The 20,584-nt window shown below is 36.8% G+C and overlaps 1 protein-coding gene across 1 annotated transcript; it reads left to right on the forward strand.

The window, feature by feature from the left end:
* The first annotated feature begins 454 nt into the window (after window positions 1-454).
* Window positions 455-17,331, forward strand: LOC100254862 (thioredoxin-like protein CITRX, chloroplastic). The gene is made up of 4 exons (XM_002264027.5): window positions 455-804; window positions 1,200-1,322; window positions 16,229-16,309; window positions 16,971-17,331. The coding sequence occupies exons 1-4, from the start codon at window positions 571-573 to the stop codon at window positions 17,085-17,087; spliced, it is 555 nt and encodes a 184-aa protein (XP_002264063.1). The 5' UTR covers window positions 455-570; the 3' UTR covers window positions 17,088-17,331.
* Window positions 17,332-20,584: the final 3,253 nt, after the last annotated feature.

Consider the following 20,584-nt stretch of genomic DNA (forward strand, 5'->3'; position numbering starts at 1 on the left):
ACACTTTGCAAGAAGGTTTTCTTCTAAATTTCATCCAAATTTTGTACTTCTATTCATGATTGGGATTAAGAATTCATTGGTGAAACAATTAATATGGATTTTGGGTATTTCAAAAAATAATCTGAAGCTTTTGTTCGATGAATATATTTTTCCACATCCTACGAACCATAGTTTACGTTACTTTTATTTTCTCTATTTTAAGAAATGACTCCCATTTTCTATGTGAAATATGTTGTCAATTTTTTTGTATTATTTTCTATTATTAAAATGCTCATTATTTTAAAAACAATTTTAGTAAATTTCATATTTTCTACAAAAAAATTTCAGGTAATATTTTTTAGAACAGTTTTGAAAATGCACCATCTTTTTTTTTTTTTTTTTGCTTACATTAATATTTTTTCATTTTCAAAAAGAGCCATTTTAGTTACCAAACACAGCCTAATCTCCCTGACAGGAGATGGATTTTCCTTGCAGCCAAACAGACGTCTTGTCCAGGCCTATCTCCTAAATTACACGACGCTGCCCAACAGACCAAGTAGTAGTCATCTCCGTCTATCTCCATCTCTAGAGATGGCTATGATGCAAACTGCTACAAGACTACCTCATAGCACCATCACCAGCGTCTCCCCCATGATCCCATTACAAGGTCCACCATCTCACCTTTGCTTCTCACACTCCCCCATGACCCATCAACCCAACTTGCTTTTTTCCACCACCAACACCAGACCCTTTTCACTTCGACCTCCAAGAAAGTTACTTTGCACGCCCCCTAGGGGAAAGTATGTTAGAGAAGACTATCTTGTGGTATGCCCTCAAATAACCAAGCATGCCCTTTATTGATTTTGTTTATTGTACCATTTTTTGGGTGTTGTTATGTGTTGTTTTGTTGGTTTGATTTGGTTACATAGATGCTCCTTTTGGTTTGCGAGAAAGTGGAGAAGAAAAGAATTGGGTTTCAGATTTCTCATTTTTGAAAGGCAGAAAAAGCCATAAAAAAAAAAAGAGAAGAAAAAAAAAAAAATCCCATTTTTGAATTTTCCTTTCTTTTTTTTTTTTTCCCGTCAATTTCCTGGGCAACAAACAGGGAAAAAGAACTTGTGAAGACATTGGTTGTTGGTCTAGTGGGCATTACTTCTCTCATAGCTGTCATGGGCTCTTTCTGAAATTCGAATATTTGGGTGCCTATTCTGGTCTTGCAGAAGAAGATGTCAGCCAAAGAGGTTCAAGAGCTGGTTAAGGAAGAAAGAACTGTACCCCTTATTATCGATTTCTATGCAACTTGGTGTGGCCCCTGTATTTTAATGGCTCAAGAACTTGAAATGGTATGCTTAGTTTCTATTTTGAATTTTGGCCATTCTTGTTTTCATTTCTATGCTATGATTGAAATTTTAGGCACCCTTGTGCCTCATCAATCAAATAATAGTGTGATAGAGTTTATTCATTTCTTTTGTAGTGTGTCTCAGATGATCTTTTACATTTTGAAAGATTTGAAATTGATTTGGGTCTCTTTTCAAGAGACAAGTAAAACCCATTTATAGAAAATATGATGAAAATGCTTAACACAATGACACTTGTAAAGAAGATGTAGAATTCAGGATCCTTCCTCTGGTGTTGAAATTGGACGGAGGTAAACTGACTAATAGAAGCTGCTTGAATTCTGATATGGTCGTGTAGGGGCAAGGATTAACTAATCTTTCTCTTCTGGATGTGAAAAAGAGGGAGAAATAGGAAGATTCTGGAGTTGTACCACTCCTTGAATATACTTTTCAATCTGAGTGCTATGGAAATTCTCTCCAAATTTTGAAAGGAAGTGTCAACATATTAAGTTTAAAGGCTTTGATGTTACTAAGGAACACAAAACTAGCTTCTGGTTCATCAAGGATATCAATTCATAGTTTTAAAAGGCTCAAGGCGCACCAAGGTGCAAAGTAGTCCTGGAGCCTAAGGCGCAAGGCGCATCTAAGGCGCGGGCTTTAGTGAAGTGAGGCACACCCTAATTTACATATATATTTTTATATAATATAATCAAATTTAACAATCATTTATTTATCCTAAACACATAAATCATCAAATATCATCAAAAATTTCAATTTAAATAACAAAAAACATAAAAATAAAGAACTCCAAACATAAAAACAAATCTAAATCCATATTGCTAATTGCCTAATACATATCCAAATCCAAAGTTTCCAAACCTAAAGGTCCAAAACATGAAATTTGTCCACAATTCAAAAACATCATTAAAAAACACTTAAATCACAAATTTGTCCACAACAAGCAATCATCACTCCTCCTCTAAGTCAACAAAATCATCATCATCATCATTTCCATCACCACATTTGTAGCCTTCTCCATCTTCTTCATCTGCTGAATCAACCATGCCTCCATCTTCATCTTCATCTATTAGTGAATGAGAAGGCAAAGTTCTAGAACTTGAAGCTATCCCCCTTGTTGGTGGTATTATGCTTGAGCTTGCTCTAGCTCTAGCTCTAGTATCAAACTTAGCCTCCTTAGCTCCAACAGCTCTAGCAACATCACCCCATGTCAAATTGTCATCATCAAATACAAAATCATCTTATGCACCTCCATGAGAATCCTCATCTTCCATTCTCCCTATCAACCATTCATTGCTATCATCTATATCTTTCAAGGAAATTGGGTCAATGGTGTTACGTTCATTGTATCTTCTCTTCAAGGCTCGATTATACTTAATGTACACCAAATCATTCAAGCGTTGATGATCTAACCTATTTCTCCTCTTGTTATGAATCAACAAAAATTCATAAGCTCATAAATATATTTTAAAGTTTTAACTTTTAAGTTACATTCAAGACTCTATTAGACTATTACTTGTAATTATTTTGGATTTGGTCACTTACATTTTCAAAGATGCTCCAATTCCGTTCACAACCTGATGCACTGCATGTTAAGTTGAGGACTTTCATTGCAAACTTTTGCAAATTTGGAGTTGAAGCTCCATATGCAGCCCACCATTCAGCTGTAGTATAGATATTAACAATTTAGTGAAACAATTCACCTATTTTAGCAAAAATACAATCTAATCATTTAAATAAACAAAACTAAATAACTAACCTGGTGCTCTAGTCTTTCTTGTCCTAATAGCTAACTCATTCTCGAATAGTCCTTGGGCATTTGTGAACAAACTCACTTCGGCCACAACTTTTTCTTGCTTAGCAGGGTCTCTTGTTAGCCTTAAGATGCATTTATAGAAATCACTCATAATCTCAGCATCATGCTCTATTTTTGGCTTATCATAGAAGAATTCCGGGTTCAAAAAGTACCCTGCTGCATGCAAAGGCCGATGAAGCTGAATCTCCCACCTCTTATCAATGATGTTGAAAATTTCTTTGTACTTCTCTTCATTTCCATTAAAACTTCTCACAATTGTATCCTTAGCTCTATTCATGGCCTCATAGATGTATCCCATAGGAGCTTTTTTTTCACCATCAACCAAACGAAGCACACGAACTAGGGGACCCGAAACCTTTAAGCAAAACACAATAGTGTTCCAAAATGAAGGCATTAGAACTATGTTGGCTATAGTTTTCCCCTTCTGCTCTTTTGCCCATTTACTATCTGACCAATCCGAGCTTGTAAACATCTTCCTCAAATTGTTTTTTTGTTCATGCAATCGCGATAATGTGATGAAAGCAGTTGCAAACCGAGTCTTATCAGGCCTAAGCAATTCCCTTTGTCCAGTAAACCGCCTCATCATGTTGAGTAGCCCTGAGCGATTATAAATATACCCATTTAGTGATATAGCCCTCTCCAATGTCCTCTTGATGTTTGGTAGCTTTCCAATATCTTCCAACATCAAGTCAAGGCAATGTGCAGCACATGGTGTCTAATACAAATGTGGGCGCTTTAATTCTAACAACCTTCTTATATGACATTGTAGATAATAAATTTACATAAGTTCTCAAGATAAATAATTCAAATTTTAAAAGTAAATAAAAATTCAAGAAATAGTATTTATTACCTGCCATCACATAACTTAAGTGATTATCTGTTATAACTTGAATAACATTCTCCTCACCAACTTGCTCTACCCATTTGTCAAGTAACTCAAACATCTTTTCTCCCATCTTAATCATTGAAGAAGCATCAATGGATTGCATGAACATGGTTCCCTTTGAACAATTAACCAAAAAGTTCACCAAAGTTCTCTCTTTCCTATCGATCCATCCATCCGACATAATTGAACATCCATGTTTCCCCCATTCCACCATATGATCTTTCATCAAATCTTTTGTGAGAGCCAATTCTTTCTTAAGGTTAGTAACTCTTACCTCATGAAAAGTTGGTCCCTTCATACCCACACCATATTGGCCAATAGCCTCAATCATTGGTTGGAAACTCGGATATGTGACTGCATTAAATGGAATAGCAGCCTCATACATCCATCTTGTGATAAGCATGCAAACTCTTTCTCTTGCTTCCTTTTTGTAGGCATCATTGATGGTAGTTTGATTCATCTTTCCACTCCTTCGATTTTGAACAACCATCTCTGCATTAGGAGTGAAAAAATGATCCATAGGACCTTTTTGTCTTGGTTTTTTTGAAGAAAACGTCCTACCACCACTTCCTCCTCGGTTACTACTTCCACTAGAAATGTTGGTGACATTCGTTCTACTATTAATCTCCTCACCAATATCTTCATCTTCCAAACCAAACAAATCTTCATTAACATATTCGCTCCCCATATTCATTTGCTCTTTTTGATTTTTCTTGGAACTCATATACTCTTCCATTTCTTCTCTAACATGTTCCGGACATTTTCTACACTTTTTAGCATTTCTATATCCACCAACAAGATGTTGTTTGTGTCTATATATGCCTCCTTTGGTTACTTTATCACAAAAAATGCATATGATGGTGTTCAAATCTTTTTCATTAACCAAACGACCATATTTCCACCTCGGATCTCTTCTTCCACTTGCACTAGAGTCCACTTGAGTTTCACTCTCATTATCCATCTTGCAAACAAATTATCTATACTCCACAATAAAATAATTATAATTAAATTAAGAAAAAAAATTGAAAAAAAAAATTCATATCACATTATCAAATATCACATTAACAACAAATATGCATGAGTGCTTTTTATTTATTTATTTTTATTTTGTAAAATTTTCATGTCAAAAACTCAAAATATAATATTTATATTTAAAAAAAAAAATTACCAATGAGAGTTATGAGATAAGAATGGAAAAAAAAGCAGAAAAGTGAAGAAAAAAGAAAAATACCGAGGTCCGGAAGGTACGCGACTATTTCCCCTTTATTTTTCTCCTATTTTCCCCCTATTTTTCTTCTTCTTTTTCTTCTTCTTCTTCACTTCTCCAGCACGGAAGAGGCTAGGGCAAATAATGGCAGTGGTCTCGGGTTGAGAAAGAGCAGAAAAGGGGGCTGGATGGAAGGAGGTTTTTTTTTTTAAAGAACAGGGTCCAAAACGATGTCGTTTTGGTCCTTGTTCACTTAAATGAACAGGCTCCAAAACGACGTCGTTTTGGTCCCTGTTCACTTAAGTGCATAGGGTCCAAAACGGCGTCGTTTTGGGCCCATAAAAAAAAAAAAAAAATTAGGGCTGGCGCGGGTCTCTGCATCTCGACTGGAGGAGGAAGAAGAAGAAGAAGAAGAAGAAGAAGGAGAAGGAGAAGGAGGAGCGCGTACCTGGTCGGGCCGTCGGAGGCGACTCGGGCGACCGCCTCGCGCCTTGCTGGAGGCGAGCGCCTTGCGCGCCTAAGCGGCGCCTTCGTGAAGGGGCATCGCCTCCCTTCAGGCGAGGTGCCGGAGGGTGGCGTCGCGCCGCCCCGAGCCTAGGCGCGCCTTTCAGAACTATGTTAATCAATTACAACAAACCTTAGCAAGGAAAGTTTGAAATAATCCCGACTTGATGCCAATATATATTATATGAGAAACAACAATGTAATATATTAAATAAGGATTTAAAAAGTACAAAAGAAGGATGAGAAATCCTTCCAAAAACAAAGAACTAAATAAATGGAACCTCTAAAATATTAAGTAAACCTATACATCATATGAAAAGTACACAAAACAACCTATCCTTGCTAGCCTACACCTTTGGACCTACACACCGACAACCAATCAAATTGAACCACATTAAGGGGAATGCCTTTACAAGTTGTGGTGCAAAAGACCCAAAAGGAATCAAGGAAATGAATGGTATCCCAAAGAACCTTTGAAGTTCTTGTCTTATCCTAAAAAATCTTAACATTTCTTTCCTGCCATACAACCCAAATCAAAGCCAAACAAGCAGTTTTTCATAGTACCAAGCCTCTATTGGAGCTTCCCAATCCCTTATATGCAATGGTCATCATGCCACAAGTACTCTTAGGAGGAACCCAATCTAACTTAGTCAATCTAAACAATTCGTGCCACAACCCAAAAGTCAATGAACAATGTAGAAAAAAATGATCTATCGATTCTCCACGCTCCATACACAACATACAAATATCAGAATTAAGGGTTTTGTAAGATATTCTTAGTCGTAGCATGTCATTGGTGTTTACCTTCTTGTGTGTCGCCAACCAAGCAAAAGATTAAGAAGGAGTTGATATTTCAAACAAAATTAGAAGGGATGAAAGGAACTGGATCAGAATGATTGGACAAGGCTACAAAGAAAGACTTTACTGTAAATAAACCCAAAGAAGATAAAGACCAAACTCTCGCATGTGGAGTGGATGGAGATAAGTGGAAATGAGTAAGAGAGGATATTATTCTTTCTAGATCTTCTATCTCAAAATCAGAGACTTTACCATGGAAGTTAAAGTTCCAAGAGAAAGAATAACAAAACCCTAACATTGATGAGATAGATAGGAAGGTTTTTAATTGTAATAAATTCTAAATAGACTTGGGAATTGAGAATCTAAAGGTTGATCCCCCCCATCATAAGTCTTCCTAAAAACGGTTTTTCGCTCTATCTCCTACCACAAGTTGAGTGTACCTGGTAAAATCCTAAGAAACCTGTGCTACGACCTTCCATGAGCAATGATGTGGCCACCTAACTATAGTGTTGGCATCCCACCCATTGGTATGTGTCCCATAAATGCTTAGAATAACCTGATGCCACAGAGTAAAACTTTCACTAAGAAACCTCCACAGTCATTTCCTCAATAGAGTACAATTCCTTAGGGAGATCTTCCTAAACTCCAAATCCTAAACCTCAAACCCCCTTCCACGTTAGACTTACACACTAAATTCGAGCTGATAAGATGGTCTCTTTTGCTCTTCTCAACTCCTGACCAAAGAAAATCCTTTTGCAATTTCTCAATTTTTCTAACCATTGAAGAGGGGATCTTGAATAGGGAGAGAAAAAAGCTAGGAATATGGGATAGGCATGATTGGATAAGAGTTATCCTTAATGTCAGTTTCTATATTGTGGAGTCGACTCTAAGTAGTTTGCTCATGAGGCTTTGTTAAACTTTGAACAGAAATTTTAAGTCTTTGAAATATGTCATTTAAAGCTTGTTATACTGTTCTACAGTTGAAAACTGTGATGCTTCAATTCTGGGTTGAAAATTGTTCAATCATAAGTTGAATTTATGTTGTTGGCATGTTGGGCTGATGGATTCCAATTAGTTAAGAGGAATGCACTTTCAGGCTTCATTAAGCTTAGCAAAAGATAAAACCTTGTACGGTATCATCGCTTTTGGCTCTTTGATGGGGTTTTAACCATTATGATTGTTATCTTTATCTACTATATTGTTGAAGTTTGTGCATAATCTGAGATGAATAAGGCGTGGAATGCTGGTTTATTACTTTGAAAGCATTCTGTCAAAAATAGATAAAAGGAAGTCATTTTTATCATCTTGGAGAAGTATGAAATTTGTTATCAACAAAGTATCAAACACTCTGCTAGTATTTCTGAACCTCTAGAACCCACTTTTCCCTCCTCTAGGTTATGAAGTTTGAACTAGGCTCCATTTGATGTTTGAGAGAAGTGGATCCTAGAAATGGTCTTGGAACCCTTGCAGCACTAAAATATTGATACTTGGTGACAATTCTAGACTTACTCCAAATGAAAGGAAAGGAAGTGATTCTCTTTTGTCTTTGGGGTGGCATTATCTAAGCAGCAGGCTCTCATGAGCTTTACTCATCTCATACTATGCAAATTCTTCAAGTTAGCTTAGCAACTTGTAATCACAATAATACCCTAGTCATAATGATACCCAGCCTCATCGACCAGAAGTTAGCTTAGCAACTTGTAATCACAATGATGCCCTAGTCATAATGATACCCAGCCTCATTAACCAGAAGTTAGCTTAGCAACTTGTAATCACAATGGTGCCCAGTGTCATTCATCAGCATTAACACATTTCTTCCTGGTTTAGCAAGGAGAGCCTTTGTACATGTTTTCTTGAAAAGCTAACCAAACACATGATTGGTTGTATGACTTATTGGAAACTCTCTGCCTAATCAATGATTCTGCAGCTCCCTTTGTTTTGACAGAGGTGGACCCTAAGTTTTAAATGAGGCATGCACCATTATGATGCAGTCTTGTTGAAAGATAGGAGGTGTAGCGATGCAGGACAGAGGCTAACCCAAGTCATACATTGCCCTAGATGTGACCCTTTTTTGTCCTTTTCTTTTTGCCACTTTTAGTCATGCCAGCTAGATGGAATCTCCTAATTCCTAAATTATTCCATACATTTTTAAAAAGTTTTTATTTAATTTTGTCTGCCTTGTCTTGGAAGTCAGTGTGGTCTCTCTACCTTATATAAGGGATCAAATATTTTTTCTTGTAAAGATAACAAGAAAGTTATCCTTCAAAACTGCAACAAATTGGAAAAGCCAAACATAGAAAAAGCTATCTGTGACCTGCAAGACCAAAATAATTCTTAGAAAGTCGTGGAGAGTAGCTGTCTCCAATAGAGACCTCTAGTATCTAGCACCACTTTTGGCCGGATATCACCACTTGGTTAGTCAATCTAGATAATCTAAATAGAAAGAGACATTATGTCTCCTAAAAGAGTGTAAATCTTCTCATTCTGTAATAAGCCACTACGACTTTTTCTTCTGTAAGAAGTTCAGAAAATAATAACTGGGGAGTCCCCTGCTAATTGAAGTTCCTTAAACCTTCCCAGAGAGCCAAAGGTTCAGCATCGATACACATCCCAAGACCAGCTACTTTGGAAAAGAGCCACACCATCTCTCATCCACAACATACTTTCTTGCCTCTTCCAAAGATGCTTGGGTAGCTCAGTTGTGGGTTCGGTCTGGGGAACTGGGTTACTAGAACCCTGTATTCACAAGACCTAACAATGATTGGGATATGGAAGAGGTGGAAGCTTTTTTTAGAAGGTTGCATGGTCAAGCACTTAGTAGGGACAATAAGGATATCATGTCTTGGCGGGTTTCAAAGAAAGGCTTCTTTACCGTTAAGTCTTTCTACTCTAACCTAGTTCCTTGTAATGGTAGAGAGTTCCCTTCAATCTTAGTTTGGAATCCTTGGGTTCCGAAGAGAGTTAACTTTTTTACTTGGGAGGCTATTTGGGGAAGAATTCTAACTATGGATCAACTAAAAAGGAGCGGTTGGATCTTACCAAGCAGGTGCTTTTTGTGTAAAGAAGAAGAATCAGCAAATCATGTGCTTATTCACTGTCCCAAAGTAGCTATGATTTCGCACCTTATTTTTGCGCTTTTTGGTGTTCAGTGGGTTATGCCTAATTCTATCAAGGAAACCATTCTTAGTTGGAACGACTCCTTTGTTGGAAAGAAAAGAAAAAAGGCGTGGAATGCAGCCCCTTTATGTTTATTTTGGACCTTATGGAAGGAGAGAAATAGAAAAGTTTTTAAAGATACCGAATTAGCAGATCAAGTTATTTTGTGGTCATTTTTGTACATGTTTTTGGATTGGGTTAGGGCATTTTCAATTTTATTGATTGGTTGGGATGTAAGTAAGGCGGTGGTTTTTTACTATTCCTTTTCTTTTTGGCCTTGTTGCCTTGTATGCATCATGTATACTTTTAGGTGTACATCAAGCTTTCTTAATACAATTGCTTTTACTTATCAAAAAAAAAAAAAAGTCTCGAACTCCCTTGGACACCATAAAGTGCAGCAGCCAAATTCAGCTTGAAATGATCAAAGAGAGCAGATCTAAGACAACAGTTCTCTTGTCCCTGATTACCCATGCAAGCAACTTTCTAATCTAAAGAGATGAAAGTCAGGAATGCCAAGAAACTCCTTGGTGACAGACACTAAAAGAGAGCTTAGAAACTGGACTTTATCTCACAACTCTTCTAAGGATCTAATCTTTTCCTAAAAAACCCTTGCTTCTTGCTCCCACCATGATATACAAATCATGGCAAGAACACAACACCTCCAAATTATTTTGCTCCTCTCCTTGCCCAATCCCTTAAAGGAATAATTAACATTCTATAAATATCCTTATAACTATCCAGAATATCCTGATCAAATACAAAAAAAGCCTTCATCATATACCTATAACAAAAAAAATAAAATAGAAAGCCTTAGTCATAGCTTGTAAACAAAAGGGCAATGGAGAAATAGGTGTCTCATTCACAAGATGAGAGTGCAAGAATCAGGGGAGAATAGTTTACATTGGAGGGAGGAGAAAAGGACTTCCAAATGAAATCTTTCTATAACTCCCGACATTATCGTAATCAAGCCCTCTTTCTTGCCAAAGAAATCTGGGGCATTTATGGCCCTATAAGATTTTGTTGTTTTGCTTGGGAGGCTGCATGGGGGAAGATCCTTTTTTTTGATAAGTAAGAGATAGAATATATTAAAAAGCGCTAGCACAAAGGCATGGCAACATACACACAGAGTATACAATATAGACCATAAGGCCGCATGGTGGAAGATCCTAATCATTAATATTCTCTAAGGAGAGGATGGTCGATCACCAATGGATTCAGTCTTTATAAAGTCAGTGAGGAATTATAAAACTACATTCTTATCCATTGTGACAGAATGAGAAAATTGTGGGACATGCTGTTAGAAATCTTTAGGCTACAGTGGATGTTTCCAGTTTCTGTGAAGGAGCTCCTTCTAGTTTGGAACTTGAAGGGCAAAGACAAAAGATGGAGGAGGTTGTGAAGTGTGGCTCCTCTTTGTTTGTTTTGGCGTGTGTGGCATGAAAGAAAAGAAGGGTCTTCAATGGGTAAGGTTCAATGACCATAACCTGAAAGAGATCCTTATTTGGTCTCTCATGGAATGGTCTAGAGCCTTGTTGGGGAGGGAATATGCTTCTCTGTAGGATTTTATTGATTATCCTTTTTTTAGTACCCTTTTTGTATCGGATGGTTCCAACCCCTCCCCTTTTTCAAGGTTCTAGATTTCCACCCATATTTCTCCTCTTCTTTGAGCACCATTTTTGCATCACACCATTTCCTTTTATACTTGGCTTTAGTTCCATCTGTTATCCATGTGTGTTGGTACCCAATTGACCCCCTTCTATTTCAACTATGTCCTCCTCCCTGTGCATTTGCCTTGCTTCATGCCTTTCTCTTCTCCTATCTCTGAAATCACCCCCTCTTATTTCACCAATGATGATAAATTCACTTCCAATTGTATCTATGTCAATACCCTCTTGAAACTGAATGTTATTTCCTTTCCCTCTTCCATCCTCTCTATTAAACATCTCACCTTCCTAACCTTTGTAGAAAAATGTGGAAATTCTGAAGATAAAGAACCAACAGCATAATATGGCCAAATCAGAGTTTTGCACAAGATTCAATATTTTGGGCAAAGCCTTAATATTGTAATTGTTGAGTATCTTGAGGACAGTTTGACATCTGGGATTATTATGTAAGCTCACAAACCAGTATGCCAGATGCTGGAGAAAAGTGAGCTGATTCCGGTTAGTAGAGTTGAGAATGTGGAGGAGCTAGTGGATGAGTTCGGTTATAAGGTGGGAAAATTGCCTTCCACTTACCTAGTAATGTTGTTGGGTGCTCCGTTTAAATGTGTTGCAGCGTGGGATGTAATAGAAGAAAAGATTCAGAAAGAAATTGGCTATGTGGAAACGTCAGTACATTTCAAAAGGGGGGAGGATTACTTTAGTGCGAAGTACCTTGTCCAATTTGCCAATTTATTTTGTCTATTTTCCAGATACCTAGGATGGTTAGAATCAGATTGGAGAAGATCCAAAGGGACTTCTTGTGGGGTGGTGGAGCTCTTGAGCAAAAGCCGCACTTAGTAAGGTGACCAATTGTGTGTTTAGATAAAAGAAGAGGAGGGTTGGGGGTTAAGAGTCTTGAGGCTTTCAATAGGGCTCTCCTTGGTAAATGGGTTTGGTGCTTTGCAAATGAAAGAAAGGCCCTTTGGAACCAAGTGATTAGAGGGAAATACGGGGAGGAAAGAGGAGGGTGGAGATCTTGTGAGACTAAGGAGGCCTATGGAGTTGGGTTGTGGAAGGCAATAAGTAAAATGGGACATCTAGTAACCCCTTCTTTTGGCTTTGAGGTGGGTGATGGTAAGAAGGTGAGGTTTTGGAAAGACATATGGTGTGAAGCCATCCCTTTGTGCGAGACTTTTCCTTCATTATATGCTTTAGCTTCTTACAAAGAGGCTTGGGTAAATGAAGTTTGGACAGCCGAGGGGGAAAGGGGGGGAAGTTGGAATCCTTGTTTCAATAGACCTTTCAATGATTGGGAGATGGAAGAAGTGGAAAGGTTGTTTTGTTGCTTGGAGGGGAAGAAGGTTAGGGTGGATGTGGAGGATAGGATGAAGTGGATGGAATCAAAGGATGGGGTTTTCTCGGTAAAATCCTTGTATAGGACTATGCAGCCGGGGTCTCTTGCTTCTTTCCCTTCGAAGATTATTTGGAACTCTTGTGTGCAGCCCAAATTAAGCTTTTTTTGCGTGGGAGGCTTCTTGAGGGAGAGTTCTAACCTTGGATCATTTGCAAAAGAGAGGTTGGGTGATGGCAAATAGATGTTTTTTATGCCATACGTGTGAGGAGTCAATTGACCATCTTCTCATTCATTGTAAAAAAACAAGGGAAGTGTGGATGTTGCTCCTTTCTTTTTTTGGAGTTTCTTGGGTTTTTCCTCTTTCGGTGAAGGAAACCCTCTTAGGATGAAGGGGCTCTTTTGTGGGAAAGAAGAGGAAGGTGGCGTGGCAATTGGGACTGTTATGTTTGTTTTGGGTTATATGGAAGGCTAGAAATTTAATTGCTTTCGAGGATTGCGGGCTATCCATTCAAAAGCTGAAAGTTTCTTTTGTGTATTTACTGTGGTCGGAAACCAATTTGTGGATAAAAGATGGTCCTTCGACCTCAATAGATTTTATGGAGTGGGTGTGTATGCGTTAATGGAGAAGTTTTTTTGGTTTTTTCCTTGTTGTTTGGGCCCTGTTGTAAGGGGGTAAGTTCTTTTATACTGTAATTCTGTGGGTCGCTATTTTAGCGCCTCTTTGCAATACAATTATATACTTATTGATCAAAAAAAAAAAATCAACCAATGTTCAATACATTGTTCATTGTGAATTTATTCGGATGGTGTGTTCCGTAATCTGTAGCTTTGTGCTGGTTTTCTTTCTCCCAAGGAGAGATTCCATGTCATTTTGGGAAAACATTCACTAAAAGATTGAGAGTTCTTTATGATTATTTGAAGCATAATTATGCCATCAATTAGAATAACAAGGAATTAGTGCTTAGAAGCTGACTATTTCTGAGACAGCAATCCAACAACCTTATAAAGGTCAAATTGAGGAATCCAACCCAACGTTGCTAAATGCACTGTCTAATCTTGCACTTTCAAGTATGAACCAAGACAGTGGTAGTGATTGTGCAAATAAGTCCCAATTGAGGGAAGCTAGATGTTGACATATGACCTGTTGGCTTGAGTATCAAGGTAAAGAAGCCACCTATCTACGTCATGCTCTAACAGAAAGAAAGGTTCCAATCCAAGTGCTTTTATGAAGGAGATTGGGTCATGAATCTCTCTCCTGCTGTTGTTAGATCTCTGTTTAACCTTCCAATCATGGGGATTTGACAGTTTATTGTAGAATTTCCACAGCTGAATAACACTGGGATACCTGAACCATTGGCCTTGGTGAAGAAGTCTGTCTGAATAATCTAAAATTATTCCATAAAGGGAAGCTATTTGGTTCTGATGCTTCTATCTTAGAGCAGTTGAAAAATCAACACTAACAAGTGTTACAAGTTGGATCATTTGGGTGCTGATTGTGTAAATATCATCTGGATAGATGGAAAGAGGCCTTTATGATGCAAAATGGCTTGAAGATAAGTGGTAGGCTCACAAATTGGGCTACAAATGTACCTACCAATCTCATCAAGTTGTTATGTGTTGATTTTGTACAGATGACCTTGTTATTACTAATTATATTTTTAAGGAATTCATGGCCCATAAAAGATTTAGTTGAAGTTCTTCTATTTGAGAGGAACTACGTCCGCCCAAAGGGAATGCTCATTCACTAGTCTACAATTATTGCTCTTATGGTTTCTCTTAATTTCTGAAGGTCCTAAGATCAACTTGAGGGAGTTGAAAGCTATTGTTGAACGATTAATAGGATATTGATCAAATATGTTATGACACCATTAGCTTGATCATGTTGTTAATTTGAAGAGTATGATGGATTTGACCAAATTCAATGGATGTAGATGGTAACAAAAGCAATGGAAGATGTCATGTTGATTAAGGTTTTTGTATTTTGCCCCCCAAGTCATGCTCAGCCAGGACCAAGGAATGGACAATATTGACCAATATTAATGAACATTGAGGGTTTCACAGTATAAATCCTGGCTGAGACACTTTTTGCCAAAATATCGCTGACATTTGGCAACATTGTAATGGTGTTTTGAGATATTTTCATAATTTCTCACTCAACAGTTTTGCTGGGGAAAAGTTCACAAAATTTCCAAAATATATCTCTATAATCTCCATCATTTCTCCCAATATTCATAATTTCTTTCCATGTGGTACTGGTGAGTATCGGCTGGCTTTTTTTTTTCATCTCTTCCTATGCTATGTATAAGTCATTGTACTTCAAGAAATGAACACTGTATGATACTTTGTTGTTCAAATATATAGTCTGGTATTAGTATATAACTTATACAGGTCAATGAAACACACTTGTCATGGATGCAATCTTTTAATAATATTTACTTGAAATAATGTTTATCATTTGTATGAACAATTCCTAAAGTTTCATTTCAAATATTCTTGTGTTGGTAATAAATTTGCACAAAAAAAAAACTTCCTATAGTATATTTTTGTTGATATTTTTATGCATCTGAATGGCTGATGTTTTTGTTGATTACTTAATATCATTATTTTGATCATTGATGCAAAAAAGTTGGGTTTCAAGTTAATTAATGCAATAAACATGTCATATAAGAATGTTTCTATGAATTTGGTTGAAGTTGACTATGCCCACAAAAAAACTAAATCCTCCAATGCAGCATGTGTCGGAAACTTTTCATCTGAATCAATGGAGCCTAATTCTTTCAAAACATGGGGAATTACTGCAGGACAGTGCATAGCCTAAATCCTATCTTTTTAATTGGCCTAAAACAAGGCCATCCCTAATCTCTCTCTCTCTCTCTCTCTCTCTCTCTCTGTGCTCTTGCTTTAGCCAACTTGTAGTGGATGCCAATTGGATGAATTTCCTAGATATTCTCTGGTGGCTTCACTTAAGAGTCAAGAGGTTTCACTTTTGGAGATTATAGAAATTTTCATTTGATATTTTTCATGTGAGAGAAATCTCTATACTTTTGAGAAGTCAGACTCTTCTCTTGAAAGTGAGACTTTCTTTGGGTTTCGGGGGAGAATGGTCACAAGGCTGAGACTTAAAGGAATTGATAGAAAGGCACCACCAGGAGTGGAGACTGTGGCTTAATTTGACTCAACATGAGGAAACCCTTCAATTTGGGTGGTAAAGCTCCATCCAGATTGAATACTCTGCTGTTTGGTGGAATATCCCCTTCTTTCCCACTGTAATTTCTCTTTGTTCTGTAGAACTCTTGAACCAGTCTCTGTCATCTTGTTTACCATATGCACTTTGTATCTTCTAGCATTTGTGACATTCAAGTGGACGTAAGATGCTATTAAACCATTAAACATTTCTCAAGAAAAAGGAAGCCATAAAAATTTTCAAGAGTTTCAGATAAACTGTAGTTGTTTTTAGTTGATCATGTTGCTGAAATTTGCAATCTCAGTGATAAATGATAACCCACTAAATTAGAATGTTCCCGTTTCAGCTTGCTGTGGAATATGAGAGCAATGCATTGATTGTCAAGGTTGACACAGATGATGAGTACGAGTTTGCACGCGATATGCAAGTAAAGTTCTTCATATTCTTACTCCTCTTCCTCTCTTTTTGCAATTGTTTGCACTAGAATTCTGGACTGAAAACTCAGTGTCTGTTCGCATTGTAGTTAAACTCATTAAACCGGTTGATGTAATGGCAGCTATGCCAAACTCAGTCATTTTGGCTTAGTCTAGATGAATATGTTGCTTAAAATACAAGGACCCATCTAAAAGCTTATGTTCCTGACATATCTGGTTGAGTTTGAGTTTCCAGGCACATAATTCTGGACTGAAAACTCAGTGTCTGTTGCATTTTAGTTAAACTCATTAAACCGGTTGATGTAATGGCAGCTATGCCAAACTCAGTCATTTTGGCTTAGTCTAGATGAATATGTTGCTTAAAATACAAGGACCCATCTAAAAGCTTATGTTCCTGACATATCTGGTTGAGTTTGAGTTTCCAGGCACATAATTCTGGACTGAAAACTCAGTGTCTGTTTGCATTTTGGTTAAACTCATTAAACCGGTTCATGTAATGGCAGCTATGCCAAACTCAGTCATTTTGGCTTAGTCTAGATGAATATGTTGCTTAAAATACAAGGACCCATCTAAAAGCTTATGTTCCTGACATATCTGGTTGAGTTTGAGTTTCCAGGCACATGCTATAACCCATTTGAGATCTTTTTGGGACAGGTTCGAGGACTGCCAACATTATATTTCATCAGTCCAGATCCAACTAAGAATGCAATCCGAACTGAAGGGCTCATCCCAATACAGATGATGCGTGATATCATCGATAATGAAATGTGAAGAGGAAGTTCATTTCCCCTGCCACACAGATTAGGGAACTCTGTTCTAACTGATGTATCATATATTGATGTAATTCAGGGGACTTTCTCAACTCAAACTACCGCTTTGGAGTCACCAATTTTGTAGCTCGTGTACTATTTATGTGAATAATTGGAATGGTAGGGACCCCTTGGACGCAAGGCTATGTGCATTTGAACTTAAATGGCCCTCTCTGGTATAAAAAATGGAAGTGATCTTTCAAACATATGATTTCATTTTTTGAAGTAGAAAACGATGAATACTATACAAGTTTTAGATAGACATTTTCAGTGCTACTGCCCCTTTTTGGGCTGGTTATGCTTAAAACATGATCATGGATTTAGGCTATGTTTGGCTTGCAGAAACTACCAGGGAAAGAAAAAAAATGTTATGAGAATGATTTTCTCTCGTTGAACTCCCACTGTATCGCAACATGTCGATGATGGCTATGGCTCCCGATGTTAGCAGCCGCACTGGACCCTTGTATATTAGAAATGTTCACAAGGAAAGAGCGCAACGAAGTACATGCAGTATATGTAGTAAGTGCTAGAAGGTAAGCAAAAAAAAGAAAACAAAAACATAGGCGTTGTTGGGGAAGTGTTTTCAAAATCAGTTTTGAAAAATAATTTTTGTAGAACAAAAGTATGGAAATGTAAAATGTTTTTAACTTGTTTTTTATATTTTAAATATGCAAAAAAAGAAAACAAAAACATAGGTGTTGTTGGGGAAGTGTTTTCAAAATCAGTTTTGAAAAATAATTTTTGTAGAACAAAAGAATGGAAATGTAAAATGTTTTTAATTTGTTTTTTATATTTTAAGTATGCTTTTAAATTACTTTTATACATAATGTTTTAGTTTTAATCTTTCTTTATATTTGTATAATTATTTTTTAGAACAGTCATTGGAAAATAAAGTGAAAATAGTTAAAAACAATTAAAAGATATTATTTATAAAATATTGTATTTTTTGTTTTTAAGAATATAAATTTGTTTTAAAAAAACAATTACCAAACAAAACGGTATCTCTCTACTTACTTCAAAACAATCTCTTTCTTCTTATTGGAGTTAAACTAGTTAACAAAGTCTATTATGCTCATCAAGGTACATTCTACCCTATTCCAAAGATTAACCATAAAACAAGATTTGATTGTTTAGTCCAATTGTTCAATGTCTTCAAATGACCTCCTGTTTCTTTTCTTTTATAAAGTTCAAAACATATATAAGAAAACAACTGTCCAAACTTTTTTTGAATTCTTTCTTACAAAGTAACCTTGCCAACTCAAGAGGTTTATTCTTATTGAAGAGAATATCACTCAAGTCACATCAAGTAAAGAAAAAATCGGTTGTCACATAAATTTTGCTATGGAGCAATAAATGAGCATACAACCACTATATTCTTCTTCATCTTTGCATAGCTAATATTTAAATATTGACATTATTCATCCATAGGTAATATTTATTTGCCATTGTTCATGATTCTGAGCTTATCAAACATCAACATCCTTCCTTAAACAACTTCTCATGCAAGGAAACCCACCTTCATGGGTATCTAATCCAAACTATGTTTGTAGGAAAAGGGCTATCTTCTTTCTCGGGCTAAGGATAAGTAAAAAGATTTGATAGATAACTTGCCATAATTGGACTCTTCCAATCTATTCTATCATAGTCATCCTTCCTTATAGGCTAATTTATAACTTAAGTCATGAATCATCATAAGTCTTATCCACTGTGTAACCATACACATTAGTGCACTCACCATAGGAAACTCATTCCTATAACCAAGACCATCCATCCCTCTAATTAGGAAGTGGTGTACTACAATCTTTAATGGGTTGTCTAGAACCATAATTAGGTTGTGAACTAATCATCTATTTGCAAAGAACTCGTGACTTGGATCTTTTGTACAATTCCTAATGCACCTAAGTCACATATAATGCAAAAGACACGGGGTAGAGTGCCTATAAGGTATAATGTATAAAATTAGGATAGATAAAAGTGAACTGAAACTTTATTAATAAATAATAAAATCCAAAAGTTTATTACAATGTAAAATATCATGCTTTTAAGGGCTTTATCTTAACAAAACCAAACATGCACTAGGTGATAACCATAGCACCAAAATCAAATCAAAATCAGAACTACAAATCTCTAAACCAATCTCTAATCAACCCTCATCTGATGCATTACTCAAACTCTGCCACCAAAAATCCCTACACATAGATACATCCACGTGTGGGCAGGTATCCTAATCCAAGGATCTAGTTCTCATCCTACAGGGTACATGTGGCTCTAAAAGGTAGGATCAAAGGTACACTAGTAGGAGTGATCATACTTGTTGAAGATATGCAACCTCCTACACTTCTCTAAAGGGATGGGATACTTCCATGCAAGATGGTCACCTCCACAAACGTACTACCTCATAACCTAAGAAAGTTTCTTATAAGTGAAGGCTTCCTACTAGTTTATCTCTCCTTATGACTCCCACATTTTAACATTCTAAGGGTACATTGTGTGTGGGTATGGATGCATCCAACTATCCTGCTAAACCATAGTGGAAAAGTAAACACAATGGTCACACATGCATCTTAATCTAGTGTTAGGTTATATAGGTCTTCAAAGATCGGACTCCACGTAGTGGTGATGTGATGTTGATGATGTGACATGACTATCAAGGTGTGATGATGACATGGCATGACCACAATAATACGTGATGTGGCATGACCATAACAATGGGTGATGTGGCATGACCATAACAATGGGTAGTATGGCATCAATATTGAAGATGGCATGTTAGTGAATATTAGACAATGAGGTGGCGGCGTTGATGAAGTGGCTTTGGCATCGAACAAGTGGTACTAGAGTCAATGGTGTCGGTGTGGCGCAGGTCCAATGGTGGCATGACAACTTTCAAATCTCGTATAACCCAAAGCTAAATCCTACTCCTAATCACTAGCTTGGTTGAAGAGCAAACATAGTACAAAGAAATGGTTGTTTGCGACCAAACAATACAACCCAATTGAATGAGGAAAATAGCAATAAAATGAAAAATACATAGAAGTGTCTTAAATACATCCAAAAATATGAGGATAAGGAAAGGGTCAATCGAGCTATGTGAATTGGAGCAGGGAAATGAATGTGTGTCCCATACAGATAAAAAAGTCATGAACCAAGTAGAAGAAGGGTAGTCATGCAAAGCATATATCTATATATATATACAAGCATGAGCAGATATGTTTAAGCACAAATGATAATAAGAAGTAATATACAATAAGGCACATGAAATATTTAGATACAAAATAATCATCGTGTCAAACTCTCACATACCCCTAAAACATACATGAATGTAACAAAAGCACAATGAGAGGGCATCCACTGATTAACCAATCAAATAACATGTTTCTCTCAACTCAAGTTCAAGCTTGACTTTCTAAACATCCCCAGTGGAGTTGTCATTTTGTAAACTCATATTTTTTATGTGCG

This window comes from Vitis vinifera, chromosome 13 (genome assembly GCF_030704535.1).
Source record: "Vitis vinifera cultivar Pinot Noir 40024 chromosome 13, ASM3070453v1".
NCBI classification, from domain to species: Eukaryota; Viridiplantae; Streptophyta; class Magnoliopsida; order Vitales; family Vitaceae; genus Vitis; species Vitis vinifera.

Excerpts from the sequence above, each read along its gene's own strand:
- LOC100254862 (XM_002264027.5), top strand. The coding sequence starts at position 571 with ATGGCTATGATGCAAACTGCTACAAGACTACCTCATAGCACCATCACC. Across the intron at positions 805-1,199 it reads TTAGAGAAGACTATCTTGTG|AAGAAGATGTCAGCCAAAGA; the intron begins GTATGCCCTCAA and ends CTGGTCTTGCAG. Across the intron at positions 16,310-16,970 it reads AGTTTGCACGCGATATGCAA|GTTCGAGGACTGCCAACATT; the intron begins GTAAAGTTCTTC and ends TTTTTGGGACAG.